Below are 16,577 nucleotides of genomic sequence, written 5' to 3'. Positions count from 1 at the left end.
CTGCAGCTGCTCCTCTCCAGGCTGGAATTTCAGAGAGATCAGTGAGCTCTGCCCTGTTCAGGGGAGTTCCAGAGCCTGGTTCCACCCCTGGGCCAGCAGGGCTGAGAACCCAACCCAGTGCAAATCCTCTTGTCAGGACACTGACCCAGGGGGAGAACCAGATCCCTCCCTGAGGAGCTCTAACGTGGCTTCAGAAGCTGCCACAGAGCCAGAGGAGCAGAGAGGAGGGGGTGGAAGTTAGAGAGCAGAGCTGAGTGGCTGCTGGCAGAGCTGATGGGGAAATGGAAGAACTGCAAGTTGTTCACCAGGTTCCTTGGTGGTGTTGTTCTATTTCTAGAGTCCCATAATGCTGTTGTTATCAGATTTCTAGAGTCCATTCCTCCTTGGTGCATTCTCATGGCTGCAGATCTTCACAGCACAGACTCCTCCTGCATGTTGCTCTCTCTCAGTTCAGGGCTCCTCCAAGGCTCTCCCTGACTGCCCAACCCACCCCCTTTTATCCCAGTTATCTCCATTGGTCACAGCTGCAGCCCATCAAGGACAACTGGGACCTCTGGGGCAAAGCCTCTATACAGATGTTCAAGTACAATACTTCTATTTTGCCAGGACTCAAAGGCCACCTCTACTATATTTCCCCCTTTTCGCTTACTTACAGAACCAGGTTTTACATAGAGATATTTAGATGATATTCAAGTACAATACATCCATTTCCCCATGACTCAAAGGCCATGTACAATCCCCATACCTCCCCATGACTCAAAGGCCATATTCTTTCACAGCTCCTTGACCCCAAGGCTATGTTCTTTCGCAGCTCTTGGCTGTCTCATCTTCTACCAACTATCACATCAGGGTCACCAATTGTTGTTGTTCTATTTCTGGAGCCCCATAATGCTGTTGTTATCCGATTTCTAAAGTCCATACCTCCTTGGTGCAGTCTCATAGCTGCAGATCTTCACAGCACAGACTCCTTCTTCTCCTTCTGCATGCTGTTCTTAGTTCAGAGCTCCTTCAAGGCTCCCCCTGACTGCCCAACCCGCCCCCTTTTATCCCAGTTATCTCCATTGGTCACAGCTGCAGCCCAATGAAGGACATGGCAGCTGCAGCCCATCAAGGACAACCAGGACCTCTGGGGCAAAGCCTCTACACAGATATTCAGGTACAGTACTTCTATTTTGCTAGGACTCAAGGGCCACCTCTACTATCCCTTGGTGCTTTCTGCAGTGGGGAGCCCTGGGTTGGTGATGCTGGAGCAAGGGTTTCCTCTCTCAGGCTTCCCCAGGGCTTCTCTCCTGTCTCTGTGATGCCATCATCATCATCATTGCATGCCCTCAGTGTCTGCAGTGATGGCTTGAGGGAATGCACAATGAGCTTCAGGAACTCCAGTCCCTAAGGAAGGGATATTTCCAGTATGTTGCTCACAGGTGGCCCAAAGCCTGTGGATTATTCACAGCTCTTCTGTAAAGCTGCTCTCTGCAGCCCTGCTGGTCACAGCAGCACCATCTCAGGGGAAGAGCCTTGCTCTGCATCCCACTGATTCAGTAACAATGTTCTAGGATGATGGATCCTAGAAAATGACATTTTGCCAGGTGATAATGGATCTCTCCCAGTCTGCCTCAGAAAAAAAAAGGCACGAAGCGTTTCTGGTTAAGAATCCATTGAAAAGCTTTTCTAGAGCTTGGTATGGATTTTTGTGAAAGCCACTCTGGCTCTGCTGTTCAGTGGGACTCGTTCTGGACTGGGGGGGACCTGCTGGACAGGGAAGACCCCAGTTCCCAACAGGAGAGATGAAAATGTGCAGCTGGGGGTGCCTGACCCTGATGGTGTCCCTGACCCCCTGGGTGCTCCTGGGTTCCTCTTTCTCCCTCCACTCCCGTGACTGGAATTCTCTGAACTGTTCCTTTCTGCCTTCCCTCATTGCCCTCTCCTGGAATCTGTTTTGCTGACCACAAGCTCAGACTCTTCTCCTTCAGTTTTCCCCACTTCCCTATTCCTTAATCAATCCATTTTTCTTTGCATTTCAGGTCTGAAATCCTTTCCCAAGCGCTCCCAGGCCTTCAAGGGCTCTGTTTTCTCTCTGGCTTTGCCAGAACATGCTGTACCAGGGTAAGCAGCCTCCAGCATCCCTCTGTACTTGCAGTTTACATCAGCACATGGTCAAAGTTCACCTGATTTATTGACTTGTTGTCACTGTAATGTTCACAAGCTCAGCTCAAGATGAACTCTCCTGTGAATTACTGCTTCCCTCTAAATTATTGCTCCTCATCTAAATTATTTCTGTCCTGTGGTGCCACCCAGCCCATGTGGGGACAGGCAGAGGGGACAGGCAGATGCTGTCCCTTGTCCCCAGGCCTGGCTCATGCTGTGACTCTGAGGGGAGCTGTGGCACAGGAAGAGGCCTCTCACCTACAAAAGCTTTCCTGGGTGTGGGGCAGGAAGATTTCTGCAGCAAGCCAAAGTGTATGTCAGCCTGAAAAACACATCTGGGTTGATTTTAGCAGCCCCAAAATCCTGGAAGTGTCCAAGGCTGTGGGGCAGGGGCTGCTCCCAGCCCCATCCAGCCTGGCCTTGGGCACTGCCCGGGATCCAGGGGCAGCCCAGCTGCTCTGGGCACCCTGTGCCATGATGTCCCTGCAGACACTGGGATGTCCCTGTTCTGCCCTGCTGTGCCTCAGCAGTGAGCCTGCACTGCATTGGCACTGCCTTATCTCTGCCTTATCAGCCCTCAGCAGAGCCTTGGAGCACCATGGATTCCAGCCCTGACAGGAACTCACTGTCCTGTGCAAAGCAGCTGCTGGAGAGGGGAAAGCAGCTCCAGCAGCACTGAGGGAGGGGCAGGGATCTCCAGCCCCCCTCAGCTCCATGTGCACTGGGCATTTTGCCACTCTAAAAGCCAAAATAAAAGGGGAACAAAGGGGGAAGAAAGCAAATACAGAAAGAAGCTGTGGGAGGAGGGACAGGGAACACACAGGGAGCTGGACTGGTTCCTTGGAGTGGTGATCCAGACACAGGAACAGCATTCCCAGAGCAGCCTTGGGGAGAGGTGCAGAAAAGCACCAATGAAACAAAATCTCTTGGGAAAAAATCAATTAAATAAATTTCATACTCCCTGTGAAAGCAGAATGTGACCAAAATTAAAAAGTGCAGAAAAACCAGGTACAGATTTCACAGAATCCCAGAACCCCCAAATCCCTGGTGCTGGCCCAGCCCTGCCAGCCCATGCAGTGCCAGCTGTGCCCCATGGGCACCTTGTCCCCAGCCCAGAGCACTCAGTGCCACCTGCAGGGGACACCTGCAGGGCTGGGCACTGCAAAGCTCCCTGGGCAGCCCCTGCCAAGGCCTGAGCTCCCTTGCCATGGGCAAATTGCTGCTGCTGTCCAAGCTGAGCCTGCCCTGGCCCAGCCTGAGGCCGTTCCCTCTGCTCCTGTCCCTGTGCCCTGGGAGCAGAGCCCGACCCCCCCAGCTGTGCCCTCCTGGCAGGGACTTGGGGACACTGAGGGTCCCCTGAGCCTCCTCTGAAGGGAGCTGGGAGATGAAAACTGATGGAATCAATTCCTGATTTCTTCCTGTAACCACTCCCAAAAAGTTGATATTTACCCATCAATAACAAACACCAGCCCCAGAACCGTGCAATTCCCACATCAGGGGGAGACACAACTTCACTCCTGGAAGGTTCCTTTGGTGACAGAATTTAATTTCTCACTCTGATGTTGGTGCAGTGGCACAAACCCAGTCCATGCCCTGTGCCAGGGTCCCACTTCTGCCCCAGTGCTGGGTCCAGCCTTTCCCCACCTGTGCACTGAGGCTGGCTTTGGAGCAGGGAGTCACAGCTCCCTGGATTTTAAAATCAAGCATACACATCAGCAGATAATTAAAATGAACCTCATTTAATTCCCACTTCAGCTGCCAAGTTTCCCACAGACATCAGTTCGCCCCACCCTAAAAACTTCACAACTTTGCATCAGGGAAGAATAAATTCCATAGAAAGATGATGCCAATGGGGATATCCTTAAAAACACATCATTTCTCATTAAAAAAAAATAAACCCCATCTTTTCTTAAAAATAAACCAGGTATTTCCTTACAAAATACTAATTCCTTTTATAAACATTTTGATTCGTTTTTGCAATAAATAGTTCACCAAAGTTTAATTAATTAGTATTATATATAAATATGACATTTCCTTTTTAGTGTCATAATCAGTGCCAGAATTGCTACAACTGCTCAGGGAGCCACAACCAGCAGTGGCAAAAGTTATGGATCATTTAATTCCTCATTTAGAGCCAAGTTTCTTGTACTTAAAAAAATAAAATGGTTCTGTCAAAAGTCTGTGATGCCGTGTTTGTCTGTGGGGTTTTCCTGCTGGAAAACAGCAATGAGACAAACCCCAAAGTCCATTTGCTTCTCCTTTTCCAAGGAAGAACAAGGAGGATCTTTGGGCTTTCCTGAGGCTGCTCCCACTCCTGAGTCAGTCTCCTTGTGCAGGGTCCTGAGGGAGCTCTGGTGTCCTGCTGGCCCCATCCCCAGCCCCTCCAGGGAGGGTTTGGGATTGCTCTGCAATCACTGTCAGCTTGTCACAAACCAGGAGCTCTTCTCGGGGAGGGAAAGGCTGTGGAGCACCAGGAGGTTTGCTCAGAAACTGGGAAACAAAGAGGAAGTGAAGATCAGGTGTCTGCAGCTGCCCTGTCCTGTTTGCTCAGGAGCACTGGGGTTATCAAACACACTGGGGTAATTAAACAACAAACACTGGGATTGTTCTGCACGCAGCAAGCAGCTTTCTCAGCCCTTACAAGTCCCACAGGGCCAACAGTGTCACATCCTCCCTAAAATCCTGTTCCAGGCTTGGGAGCAAGATGCAAGTGCCTCTCAAGAATAACCCCAGGGCTCGGAGTCTTTCTGGGACAGAAACTTGAAAAAAATCCAAGTTTTGATTGGGAACAAACACCAAATGGTAACTGGGCTGTAGGGGAAGAGAGGTTTGCTGAGAACCCTCCCCTCTGGCCATTCCCTGGCTCCTGTTCCTCCAGCCTTGTCCCCAGTCCCAGTCCAGCTCTCCTGGAGCCCCTTCAGGCCCTGCAAGGCCATCACGAGGCCACCCCAGAGCCTTTCCTTCCCCAGGCTGAGCAATCCCAGCTCTCCCAGCCTTTCCTCAGAGCTGCTCCATCCCTCTGCTCACCTCCAGACAAAACAATTCTGAACTGAACCTGGAATGAGAAACCAGCTGCTGTCAGGAGTGCTGGGCACTGCAGGTACAGAGATCAGCACAAATACCCTCACTGGCAGACCCTTTTCCACCAAACTGGGACTGGGAATGTTGTGGCCCAAGCCTGCAAGTGAAACATCCCCTAGTGAAAGCACTGCCTTGGCCAAAGCACATTCTGGGGAGGCACAGCTGCCCTCTGATTCCTGGGATGGCACCAGCCCAGAGCTCTCCCTGTCCTTAGAGACACCTGCAGCAAAGGAACCTCGAGCACTCCTGTGTGGATCTGGTGCTGCTGAGCTCCAGGGATGCAGGGACAGCACCCAGGGAATGGCTGCCAGTGCCAGAGGGCAGGGCTGGGTGGGATCTTGGCCATGAGGAATTGTTCCCTGGCAGGGTGGGCAGGCCCTGGCACAGGGTGCCCAGAGCAGCTGGGGCTGCCCCTGCATCCCTGGCAGTGCCCAAGGCCAGGCTGGGCACTGGGGACACTGGGAGGTGTCCCTGCCATGGCAGGGGTGGCACTGGGTGGGATTTGAGGTTCCTCCCATCCCAACCCAGTTGGGATTCTGGGATTCCATGACACTCCTGGTGCTGAGCACGTGTTCAGGAACAGGAGCCAAAGTCAGCTGCAAACCTGGGGGTGCTGAGCTCTGAGTGAGTGAGAATGAAAGCCCCAGAGGAACTGCAGGAACTCAGGAGAGCACAGGAGGGACAGGGGTATTTTGTACATCCTTGTTTCTGGGAAGGGACCCTGTGCAGCCTCTGTCCTCTGGCAGTGTGACAGGGGCAGGGGGTCCCCATCAGCATTGGCTGTTGGCACTGCTCTCCTTTTAGCTGGAATTTTCAGACTCCATAGAATCACAGATTCCCACAATGGTTTGGGTTGGATGGAACCCCAAAGCTCTTCCCGTGGCCAGGGACACCTTCCACAGCCCAGGCTGCTCTGGTACAGCTGATCCAGCCCAGGTTCCTTCCTCAGACACTTTCCTGAAGTTTAAACTTGTGATTACACTCCTGACAGGACTTTGCTGCAGGAGAAAAAAGGAGCTGGTTTAAGTCTAAAAGGAGGCAGGAGAGACAGAGATTTCTGTTGTTCATTGGCCAAATGAGGAACTGAAGTTGACACCTGGTACTCTCTCACTTCAAAATCAACAAACCCATCCTGTTTCTGAGCCATAAAAAGCTGGTGATTACAAAGTACAGACCACTGACTATCAGGTGCCAGTGAAAGGAAGCAAAATAAAAGAAGCTCTAAATGTTTTGGCACTGAGAGCCTTAAAAAAAAACAAGTGGCTCTGCTGGAAAGGCTGATTTTCACATGTTAGGCAGGAAACAAACCTCTTTCAAGTGTTCTGGGAAAATGTAGGAAGGGCAGAAAACATGTTTGATGAGTCTGTACATATAAAAACTGAAGAAGAAACAAACGGTGACAGCTGTGCCCACGACCAGCATGGACCCCACCAGAACAGTCACAATGATCCACACAGGGGTTACACCTGCCAGAGACAAGGGAAAAAACCAATTAAAACTGTCATTATTCACTGCTGAGTGATCATTTTCAAACCATCACTTTCTCCATGGAATGCCCCTGGGTCCCTGCAGTGCCCCAGGCCAGGCTGGGCATGGGGCTGGAGCAGCCTGGCACAGTGGGAGCTGTCCCTGCCATGGCTGGGGTGGCCCTGCTGGGCTCTGAGGTCCCTCCCAGCCATCCCAGGGTGGTTCCAGGATCCCCAGCAGCTCCCAGGTTACCATTGTGGGTTGTCTGCTCACAGAGCTCCCTGCTCAGCTGCCCTGTCTTGTTCCACTCGGGAATCAGCGCCTGCACCTGGACACAGTAAACTGTCCATGGCTCCAGCTGGGCCAGGATCTCTGAGCTGTGCCTGGTGTCCACCTGAGCTGCCTGCAAACACACAAACACACCAAAGGGAAGCTGGGGGAGCAGCTAAGGAACAACCAAGGAATTGCAATTACAATTAAATTACAACTGCACTGAATTACAATTACAATTACTTACTGTACAGCCATCCACACCACTGCCCTTTGGGCTCTTTCCAGCAGCACTAACAAAGTTTCAGACTAATGAGGGATGATAAATGAGATCTGGTGGCAGCCAGAAACTGTCACCCAACCAAATGAGATCAGCTAGGAGCACAGCTACACACAAACACCATCCAGCTGCAGAGAGAGCAAGTGGGGTGGAGCAACAGCACAAGAGGAAAAGGCCTCAGGTTGTGCCAGGGGAGTTTTAGATTAGGAAACATCTTTAAACATTTTTAAAACTCCAGGGGGGTTTTAGATTAGGGACATTAGGAAAAGTTCCTTCACTGAAAAAGCTGTTGAGGCCTGGAATAGGCTGCCCAGAGAAATGGTGCAGCCCCCACCCTTGGAAGTGTTAAAAATGTGTAGATGTGGCACTTGGGGACATGGGGTAGTGGTGAACACGGGCTGCTGGGTTAATGGCTGGAACTGAGGGCTCTTCCAGCCTTCCCAGCTCTGTGATTCTGTGATCTGTCATCTAGGCAAAACAAACAAACAAAAACAAACAAACAAACAAAAAAAAAAAACCAAAAAAAGAAAGGAAGAAAGGAAGAGAAAGAAAGAAAGAAAGAAAGAAAGAAAGAAAGAAAGAAAGAAAGAAAGAAAGAAAGAAAGAAAGAAAGAAAGAAAGAAAGAAAGAAAGAAAGAAAGAAAGAAAGAAAGAAAGAAAGAAAGAAAACATTCCTGGGAGCTGTGAGGAGGCTGAGCAGATGAATTTGCTGCTCAGGATCACTTATGTCCCTGTAACTGCAGAGCATCCCTCAACAGCAACAGGAGACTCTCCAGGCAGCTTTCAATCCTGGAGCAAACACCCAGCTCAGAAATAGCCTGTGGAGCTCCCCAGGCCCTGCCTGTACCTCTGGGATCCCTGGGCAATGTCCCAGACTGCAGCTGGAAGTGCTGCAGGCACAGACTCCAGGTGCAGTGCTGTTCCTCTGGTGACTGCACTGAGGGCATCCCAGGGGCAGGAACACCTCATTGCTCAGGAGCCTGGGAGTGGAAACCAGGCTGCTGGGTGGGAAATGAGGGCCCCTGATTTCTGGAACTGAATGGCAAAGCACTGTGAGGGTAACAGATAAAGAGCAGAGTTACACCTGCCGGAGTCCATTCTATAAAACTGCACTGATGGAAAAGCACTCATTAACTGGGACTGGCTGCTGGTCAGAGGCTTCCTGTGTGCCTGAAACAGAGGCCAAAATGCTCTAATTAACACATTATTAATGATCTTTCTCCATGCACTGTGTATGGAGGAGCAGAACTGCCTGTGGAAGAGGCTGGCCCTGACAGGGAGAAAGGGAACTGCAGTGGATACAAACTGCAGAGCTGCAGGTGGCCATATGCAGGAATGAAAGCCTTCCCCATTTCAGAAATCTTTGGGGGTAAAAAAACCAAAGTCCCACTGAGAGGGAAAAAACACAGAGTTATTGGTAATTATGGAAAGAGAAAATTCTGTCCATGCTGCTGCGTAACTACACAGCTCCTGCACTTACTCTGAGTCTGTAGTGAACAGCTTGATTAACTGTAATTAGGAGAGATCCATTTTTACTCTTAGAATCACAGAATCCCACACTGGGATGGGTTGGGAAGGACCCTAAATCCCACCCAGTGCCACCCCAGCCATGGCAGGGACACCTCCCACTGTCCCCAGTGTCCAGCCTGGCCTTGGGCACTGCCAGGGATGCAGGGGCAGCCCCAGCTGCTCTGGGCACCCTGTGCCAGGGCCTGCCCACCCTGCCAGGGAACAATTCCTCATGGCCAAGATCCCATCCAGCCCTGCCCTCTGGCACTGGCAGCCATTCCCTGGGTGCTGTCCCTGCAGGCCTTGTCCCCAGTCCCTCTGCAGCTCTCCTGGAGCCCCTGCAGGCCCTGCCAGGGGCTCTGAGCTCTCCCTGGAGCTGCTCCTCTCCAGGTGAGCCCCCCCAGCTCCCCAGCCTGGCCCAGAGCCCTGTAACCCGTGCCAGACCCTCCAGGAGCTCCCAGGACATTCCCAGGACGGCGTTTCCCAGGAGAAGCACAGGTGGGGCTCGGGGAGTCACCGTACCCAGGAAGCAGAGGCCGGGTCTGTGTCCCTGCTGCCCTTCCTCCAGTAGAGGATCCTGTAGCTCCAGGAGCCGTAGTAGAGCCGCAGGGGCCACCGCTCCTGGCCGTGCTCCGCAAAGGGCCCCGAGAGATCCACGTGCAGCGCCCCCTGCTCCGAGCGCAGCCGCACCTCGGGGGCACCGATGGAGGCTGGGGAGAGAGGGGAGGGGAGGGGAGGGGAGGGGAGAGGAGAGGAGAGGAGAGGAGAGGAGAGGAGAGGAGAGGAGAGGAGAGGAGAGGAGAGGAGAGGAGAGGAGAGGAGAGGAGAGGAGAGGAGAGGAGAGGAGAGGAGAGGAGAGGAGAGGAGAGGAGAGGAGAGGGATCCATGGTAAATATGGTAACAGAGAGGAAAAAAAAGGAGGAAAGGGAGAAAGAGAGAGAAAAGAAAGAAAAGAAAAGAAAAGAAAAGAAAAGAAAAGAAAAGAAAAGAAAAGAAAAGAAAAGAAAAGAAAAGAAAAGAAAAGAAAAGAAAAGAAAAGAAAGAAAAAGAGAAAGAGAGAGAGGAAGAGGGAAAGAAGGAAGAGAAGAGAAGAGAAGAGAAGAGAAGAGAAGAGAAGAGAAGAGAAGAGAAGAGAAGAGAAGAGAAGAGAAGAGAAGAGAAGAGAAGAGAAGAGAAGGAATTCAGCTTCAGGAATTCAGCTTCAGCTGGGCATTTTCACACAGCCCAAAAGTCACCTTTTGAATCATGCATTAGAAAGAAGTCATTTCTTTTTCCTGGCTCAGGCATTAGCTAATGCTTTCCTCCCAGAATGGCTCTGGAAATCGATTTTGTTTTTGCAGCAAACAGCAGGTACCAATGCAAGCCCCATTCCCACAGCCTCTACATGAACTCAGTTCCCTTTTGCCAGCTGTGGTGACTCCAGGAGAGGAAGGACCATTTCCATGGCTATCACTCACTTCTCCTTCTGGGCCAAACTGCCACAACATCTGTCTGTCCTGAGCAGACCCTCCAGAAAAGTGATTTTTGGGGGTTGTGTGGGTTTTGATCACAATCAGCTTGAAAAATGAAAACATTTGAATTATTTCTGCCTTGTGCAATCAAGATTCCTTGGCTGAAAATTAACCTTTCTCTGTGAGAGTGGCATTTTTTTGAAGTAAGAAAAAATGGAAATTAAACTTTTTGTCTGGCAAAGCAATAAATAAGGAAGTAACTGAATTTATTTAGATACACAGGAAGTCTGGCTCCTTAAAGACAACTTCTCCCTGTCTGGAAAATAGAAATGTGGCTTATTTTAAAATAAATATATGCTTTATTTGAAAATCTCCTCCAAAGAGGTGATCAATACTATGACAGTGAACTTTGCTTTCTGCCAGTGTTACAACTAAGATTTTATAGTTCAAGGTAATGAAATGTATTTAACTATGTAATTAATGATAAAATGCAATTAAATTATAACATAGAAAATAGAAATGTTCCTTATTTTAAGAGAAAATGATGCTTTGTTGAAAATCTCCTCCAAAGAGGTGATCAATATTATGACAGTGAACCTACTCTGCTTTCTGGTAGTGTTGCAACTAAGATTTTACAGTTCAATGTAATTAAATGTATTTAATTATGTAATTAATGATGAAATAGAAAATAGAATTGTGCCTTATTTTAAGAGAAATGATGCTTTGTTGAAAATCTCCTCCAAAGAGGTGATCAATACTTACGACAGTGAACTTTGCTTCTGCCTGTGTCACAACTAAGATTTTATAGTTCAATGTAGTTAAATGTATTTAATCACAGTTCAATGTAATTAAATGTATTTAGTCATGTAACTAATGATAAAATAGAAAATAGAAATGTTCCTTATTTTAAAAGAAAATGATGCTTTGTTTGAAAATCTCCTCCAAAGAGATGATCAATGACAGTGAACTTACTCTGCTTTCTGCCAGTGTTACAAGTAAGATTTTATAGTTCAGTGTTGTTGGAACCCCGGATGCTGATGATTCCAGACTTTCTGGCTGCTGAGAATTCCAGACTTTCTGTGCTGCCAGGCACTGACCCCCAGGAGAACACTGCACTGACCTGAGGGCCTGGAGAAGCTTCTGGAATGGAATGGCAGAACTGGGATTGTGGGGGTGGAGTTTGAATGGAAGTGTGTGATACCACAGGGTGGGAAACTCAGTTTAAGGGTTTAGAATACAGGAATAGATAGAAAGCAAGATGGAGGGTTTAGGGTGGAGGCTGCTCCTTCTTCTTCCCCTTCTCCTCCATGGGTTTGGGTGGTTTTGTGTCATTGGACAGAAAAGTCTGCATTGTGGACTTTGAGTGATCAGTTATTGGGTTAAAAGTGAAAATAATTTTGGTGTCATTTCCTAATTGGGTAGTTTAGCCCTAAAAGGCCTTGTAGAGAAAGACAGTGAGCCATCTTGTACCTTGCTAGTGAAATACTGCAGAACTCACTGCTGTGAGACTGTAACACAGATAAGTAAAAAAACCACCTAAGCCTGAAACACCATCTCGAGTGCCTTCAGTCCCACCCTCGGCAGAGGTACAAAACAGCAGCCAAGAAGTGGCACAAGGTGATGAAATGATAAAACACTCGCTATCCTCGAGCTCCCTCCCAGAGCAGGCAGTACTTTTGGTTAGAACAGGGAAGGCTCACTGTCATCCATGGGCTTGAAGGGGAGGGTGACCCAGGGGGAGTGCAGCTCTCCTGCCTCGGCGCGCAGCCGCAGCGTGTAGCTGCCGTAGGGTGACAGCGAGGACACGTCACACCGGGGCAGCCTCAGCTCTGTCCCCAGCGTCTCAAAGCTGTCCCCAGGGTAGTAGATGCTGCAGGGAACAGAAACAACATGTAAGAGATGGGTAATTACAATTGGCTAAAGGGCTTTAAGGCAGCAGAGCTGTTAATGCAAGCAGTTAGCACTTGGGGACATAAAAATGTACCCAGGGTGTGTAAGACTCATGTTAGGGACTTTACATCCATCTGTAAATCCATGATAAACTTAATGATAAACTTAATGATAAACTTAAGGATTAAATTATAAACTTAAGGATTAACATTCTAACTTTGCAAGAAATGCCCATTTCCTGGCAGGGTCCTAAGAGTGCATTCAGCAGGCAGAGTTCAGAGAACCAGCAATCACCCAGCCAGTGCCAGGGCAGGGCACTGCTGTCCCACTGGGACCCTCTCAGAGCTGTCCCCAGGATTTGCACACGAGGAAAAGCCAGGGAAAACAGGGATGGGAAGGGACCAGGAGCTGCTTATGGAACAGAACCACAGAGGGTGTGGGTTAGAGGGACCCTAAATCCCACCCAGAGCCACCCCTGCCATGGCAGGGACGCCTCCCACTGTCCCAGGTGCTCCCAGCCCAGTGTCCAGCCTGGCCTTGATCAATACATGATTTAATAGATGATATTTAATATATTTTATTCTTTCTGCTTTGCATCAAAAGCCTGCCCAGAAACGTACTGATCAGGGGACCATGGCTACAGAACCCAGAAAAATCTTCTCTCAACTCAGCATGAAGAGAAGGCTCTGGGCAAGGCTGAGAGCTCCTGCCAGTGCCTGGAGGGGCTTCTAAAGAAAAGGGAGAATTTTATATGGGCAGAGAGTCCAGGAGCCAGGGAATGGCTGCCAGTGCCAGAGGGCAGGGCTGGGTGGGATCTTGGCCATGAGGAATTGTTCCCTGGCAGGGTGGGCAGGCCCTGGCACAGGGTGCCCAGAGCAGCTGGGGCTGCCCCTGCATCCCTGGCAGTGCCCAAGGCCAGGCTGGGCACTGGGGACAGTGGGAGGTGTCCCTGGGATGGGATGGGATGGGATGGGATGGGATGGGATGGGATGGGATGGGATGGGAGCATCTGAGAGATCAGGGAAGGGCAAACACTCAGCACCTCCAGGTCTCTTCAATCACAGAAGAGAAGAACCACACACAAAGAGCCAATAACACCCAGTGTTAGAATGTGGTTGTGGTTCCAAACCAAACAGGACAAAGCTGCCTTGGGTGTGAATGCCCAGGAAATGCCTCTGCCCTGTGCTCCAGCTCAGCAGAGAAGCCTCTCACAAGCTGAAATAAAGGGACAGCTCCTGGGACAGCCACGTCCCTGAGATAAAGGGACAGAGTGTGCTCTGCAGAGGACACAGATCCCAAGCACACAGAGCTGTGGGGTGGGGGTGAAAGGCAGCCCAGCCCAGCCTCACCTCTTGGACTGCACAGTGTAGGTGAGGTTTCCTCTGGGGAACCGTGGTGCATCCCACTGCAAGGTGCTGTGCAGATTGACTGAAGTAATTCTCACGTTCTGGGGCTCTGGGACCATTCCAGAAACTGTGGGAGGAATCAGAACCAACATTTCAGTGTTTGCTCCAGCACTTGTCACTCATCCAAAATTTAAATGCAGCCTCTGCCTTGCCTTAGGTGCTTATTTAAAAACAGAGCCCAAATAAATTAAATTTAAATCCTGATGCCTCTCCTGCCTCCTTATGCAACAAAACAAATTACTGGCACCAGTGATTTCCAGTAAGTGCTTGTGACACCAACATTTCTGGTGCATGACTGAGCTGGTGCTGCCCAGCACTCGGGGCATGAACTCTCCCTGAGATTGTCAAACCCCAATTTTTCTAAGCAGTGCTCCAGCAGCACTGTGGGAATAACAAGGGCGTGGGGATGGACAAACTTCAGCACCTCTGAAGCCAAGAGACCTATTACATATAATTAAATGTAATTAAGTATCACTAACCAGCATTATTCACAAGTGACAAAACCCCAGTTGTTCTCCTTTCTTGGAATTGAATCAAAGAAACCCTAAACTAGTGTAAATATCAATGAAAATGACTTAATTATTCTTACATAATTGGAGGTATTGAGACCAAAACAGCAAAGATTCCAGCCTATTACTGCACCACAAATGAGCAATGCAAACAAACCCTGCCAGAACAGAGCAGTGCTTAAATGCCACAGGAGTCACACCTGATGAGAGACTCTAAAATAAATAACACATTTTCCAGGTGTGTGCTTCACAGAATAATCAGGGCTGAAAGAGACCTTCAAGGTCACCCTGTGTCACCCCAGCAGCCCATAACCAGCCCTGAGCTGTGTCCCCAGCTGATGCACAAATGAATGAAATTCCTGTGTCAGTCACCCCCGTCTGGCAGGCAAGAGTTTGAAATCCGAACCTGCCTTAAACAAAACCAGTTTCAGACTCTGGTCCTACAGGGTTATGCCTGCACCCAACAAATAAATAAATCACAGTGCACATCACAAATACAGAAGTTCAAATCACACACCGGCTTGGGCTGGGAGGAACCTCAGACCCACCCAGTGCCACCCCTGCCATGGCAGGGACACCTCCCACTGTCCCCAGTGCCCAGCCTGGCCTTGGGCACTGCCAGGGATGCAGGGGCAGCCCCAGCTGCTCTGGGCACCCTGTGCCAGGGCCTGCCCACCCTGCCAGGGAACAATTCCTCATGGCCAAGATCCCACCCAGCCCTGCCCTCTGGCACTGGCAGCCATTCCCCTTTATGATCCTGGCATTCCACCCCTGGTCCAAAGTCCCTCTCATTTCTCCTGGAGCGCTGCCCCTGCTCTGAGGATGAGGTCTGAGGCAGGCATGCAAATTCCCAGGAAAATCCCATTTCCTTGCCAGGCTCCCTTCCCTCACAGTGCTGCCTACCTGAGCAGCCTCCAGGTAAATTGCTTCATTGGGCACTGTGGATCCAAAGAGACGAGGAAATATTTCTGGGCATTCAGGCTTGTGCACAGCCCTGCCAGCCCATGCAGTGCCAGCTGTGCCCCATGGGCACCTTGTCCCCAGCCCAGAGCACTCAGTGCCACCTGCAGGGGACACCTGCAGGGCTGGGCACTGCAAAGCTCCCTGGGCAGCCCCTGCCAAGGCCTGAGCTCCCTTGCCATGGGCAAATTGCTGCTGCTGTCCAAGCTGAGCCTGCCCTGGCCCAGCCTGAGGCCGTTCCCTCTGCTCCTGTCCCTGTTCCCCGGCTGTCCCCTCTGCAGACAGTGACACGGGGCTCTCGGGCCGCGGTTTCGCCGGGATTCGCAGCGTCCCCCTCCCGGCAGGACCGGCCCCGTTTCCCAGCAGATCCAATAACGCCCGCGGTGGCCGGGGAGGCTGGCCCCGCTGTCCCTTCTGTCCCTACAGGGCACTCCCCGGGCTGCCCGGTCCCTCACAGCCCCCGAGGAGCCGCGCCGGGCTCGGGGCAGCGCGGAGGCACCGCCGCCTCAGGCGCCCCTCGCTGCCGCTCCCCCCGAGGGCACCGCCGCCCTCCGTGCCCGCGGCCAGGCGGCACCGGGAGCTCGCTCCGTCCCTCCCAGGCGGACTCACCGAGGAGCAGCAGCCCGCTGCAGAGCGCGGCCCGCAGCGCGGCGGCCATGGCGGCTCCCTCAGCCGCGGCGGGGCGGCCGCGCCATGGCAGCGGGAGCGGGGCGGGCACCCCGAACCTTCCGCTTCCCCACAGGGCGGAGCGGGCACCCGGAGCGCCGGCACCCCGAACCTTCCGCTTCCCCACAGGGCGGGCACCCGGAGCGCCGGCACTCCGAACCTTCCGCTTCCCAACGGGGCAGGGCGGGCACCCGGAGCCCCGGCACCCCGAACCTTCCGCTTCCCCACAGGGCAGGGCGGGCACCCGGAGCCCCGGCACCCCGAACCTTCCGCTTCCCCACAGGGCGGGCACCGGGAGCGCCGGCACCCCGAACCTTCCGCTTCCCCACAGGGCGGGCCAGAACTGTGGGCACAGCGGCGGCCCCGGGCCTGAGGCTCCCCCTGAGAGGAATGGCAGATTTGTCTTCACAAAGCAGCTGTGGGTCTGCTGGTAGATAAAACCAGCACTGGGAGATAAAAGAAACCATGGGAAGGATTCCACTGCATGATGAATAGAAAAAGAGATTTGCTTTTACAAATAAAGGTTTGCTGATAAATGAAATTAGACGCTGAAAGATGAAAGAAACAACGGGGAAGAAAAACCCCTAAATTCCATAAGAATTCAAAATGAAAAGGGAGGGTTGTACATTAGAGGGGAAGCTCTGGGATCAGGTGTTTTGGGAAGTCTGAACCTCTCAAGTGCCTCAGCCAATGGGGAAAGAGAGAAGGGAAATGCAGCTGGGAAATTGGGATAAAAAGGAGGCTGCATCCTCCAAAAATTGGAGAGATCCCAGGGGAATGGCCCATGGCCTCTCCCTTTATTGGAATAAAGTAAAAGGACTCCTCTGGCTCCTGTTTGGACATAAACCTCTGATGTTTGTGGATTAATTTTCCTAACATCCCTCACACACCGGGTCTGTTTCCCCTCACCAACCAGGGTTGCTCACACCAATTTTAAATTGCT

The 16,577-nt window shown here is 51.3% G+C and overlaps 1 protein-coding gene and 1 long non-coding RNA gene across 4 annotated transcripts; one reads left to right on the top strand and one right to left on the bottom strand.

Annotated features, from left to right (window-relative positions):
* Positions 1 to 2,896, top strand: LOC139591474 (uncharacterized). The gene is made up of 2 exons (XR_011679654.1): positions 1 to 1,156; positions 2,022 to 2,896. It is a non-coding gene; the product is annotated as an uncharacterized lncRNA (long non-coding RNA).
* A 972-nt stretch (positions 2,897 to 3,868) lies between these two features.
* IL10RB (interleukin 10 receptor subunit beta) lies at positions 3,869 to 15,965 on the bottom strand. Of its 3 annotated transcripts, none has more exons than XM_071430056.1 (7): positions 15,578 to 15,965; positions 13,443 to 13,566; positions 11,904 to 12,073; positions 9,275 to 9,462; positions 6,946 to 7,096; positions 6,535 to 6,692; positions 3,869 to 4,635 (listed from the first exon to the last, which is right to left on the bottom strand). In XM_071430056.1, the coding sequence occupies exons 1-7, from the start codon at positions 15,624 to 15,626 to the stop codon at positions 4,465 to 4,467; spliced, it is 1,011 nt and encodes a 336-aa protein (XP_071286157.1). In that variant the 5' UTR covers positions 15,627 to 15,965; the 3' UTR covers positions 3,869 to 4,464. The 3 variants fall into 3 exon arrangements, with proteins under 3 accessions (XP_071286157.1, XP_071286158.1, XP_071286159.1); XM_071430057.1 differs by having other exon boundaries at positions 6,967 to 7,096; XM_071430058.1 differs by lacking the exon at positions 15,578 to 15,965 and adding an exon at positions 14,912 to 15,055.
* Positions 15,966 to 16,577: the final 612 nt, after the last annotated feature.

Source organism: Agelaius tricolor, unplaced genomic scaffold (assembly GCF_023055355.1).
Source record: "Agelaius tricolor isolate 1412-34295 unplaced genomic scaffold, bAgeTri1.0.p SCAF_7, whole genome shotgun sequence".
NCBI lineage: Eukaryota > Metazoa > Chordata > Aves > Passeriformes > Icteridae > Agelaius > Agelaius tricolor.
The sequence above is the reverse complement of the archived record's forward strand: the minus strand, read 5'-3'. Positions and strand labels throughout refer to the sequence as shown.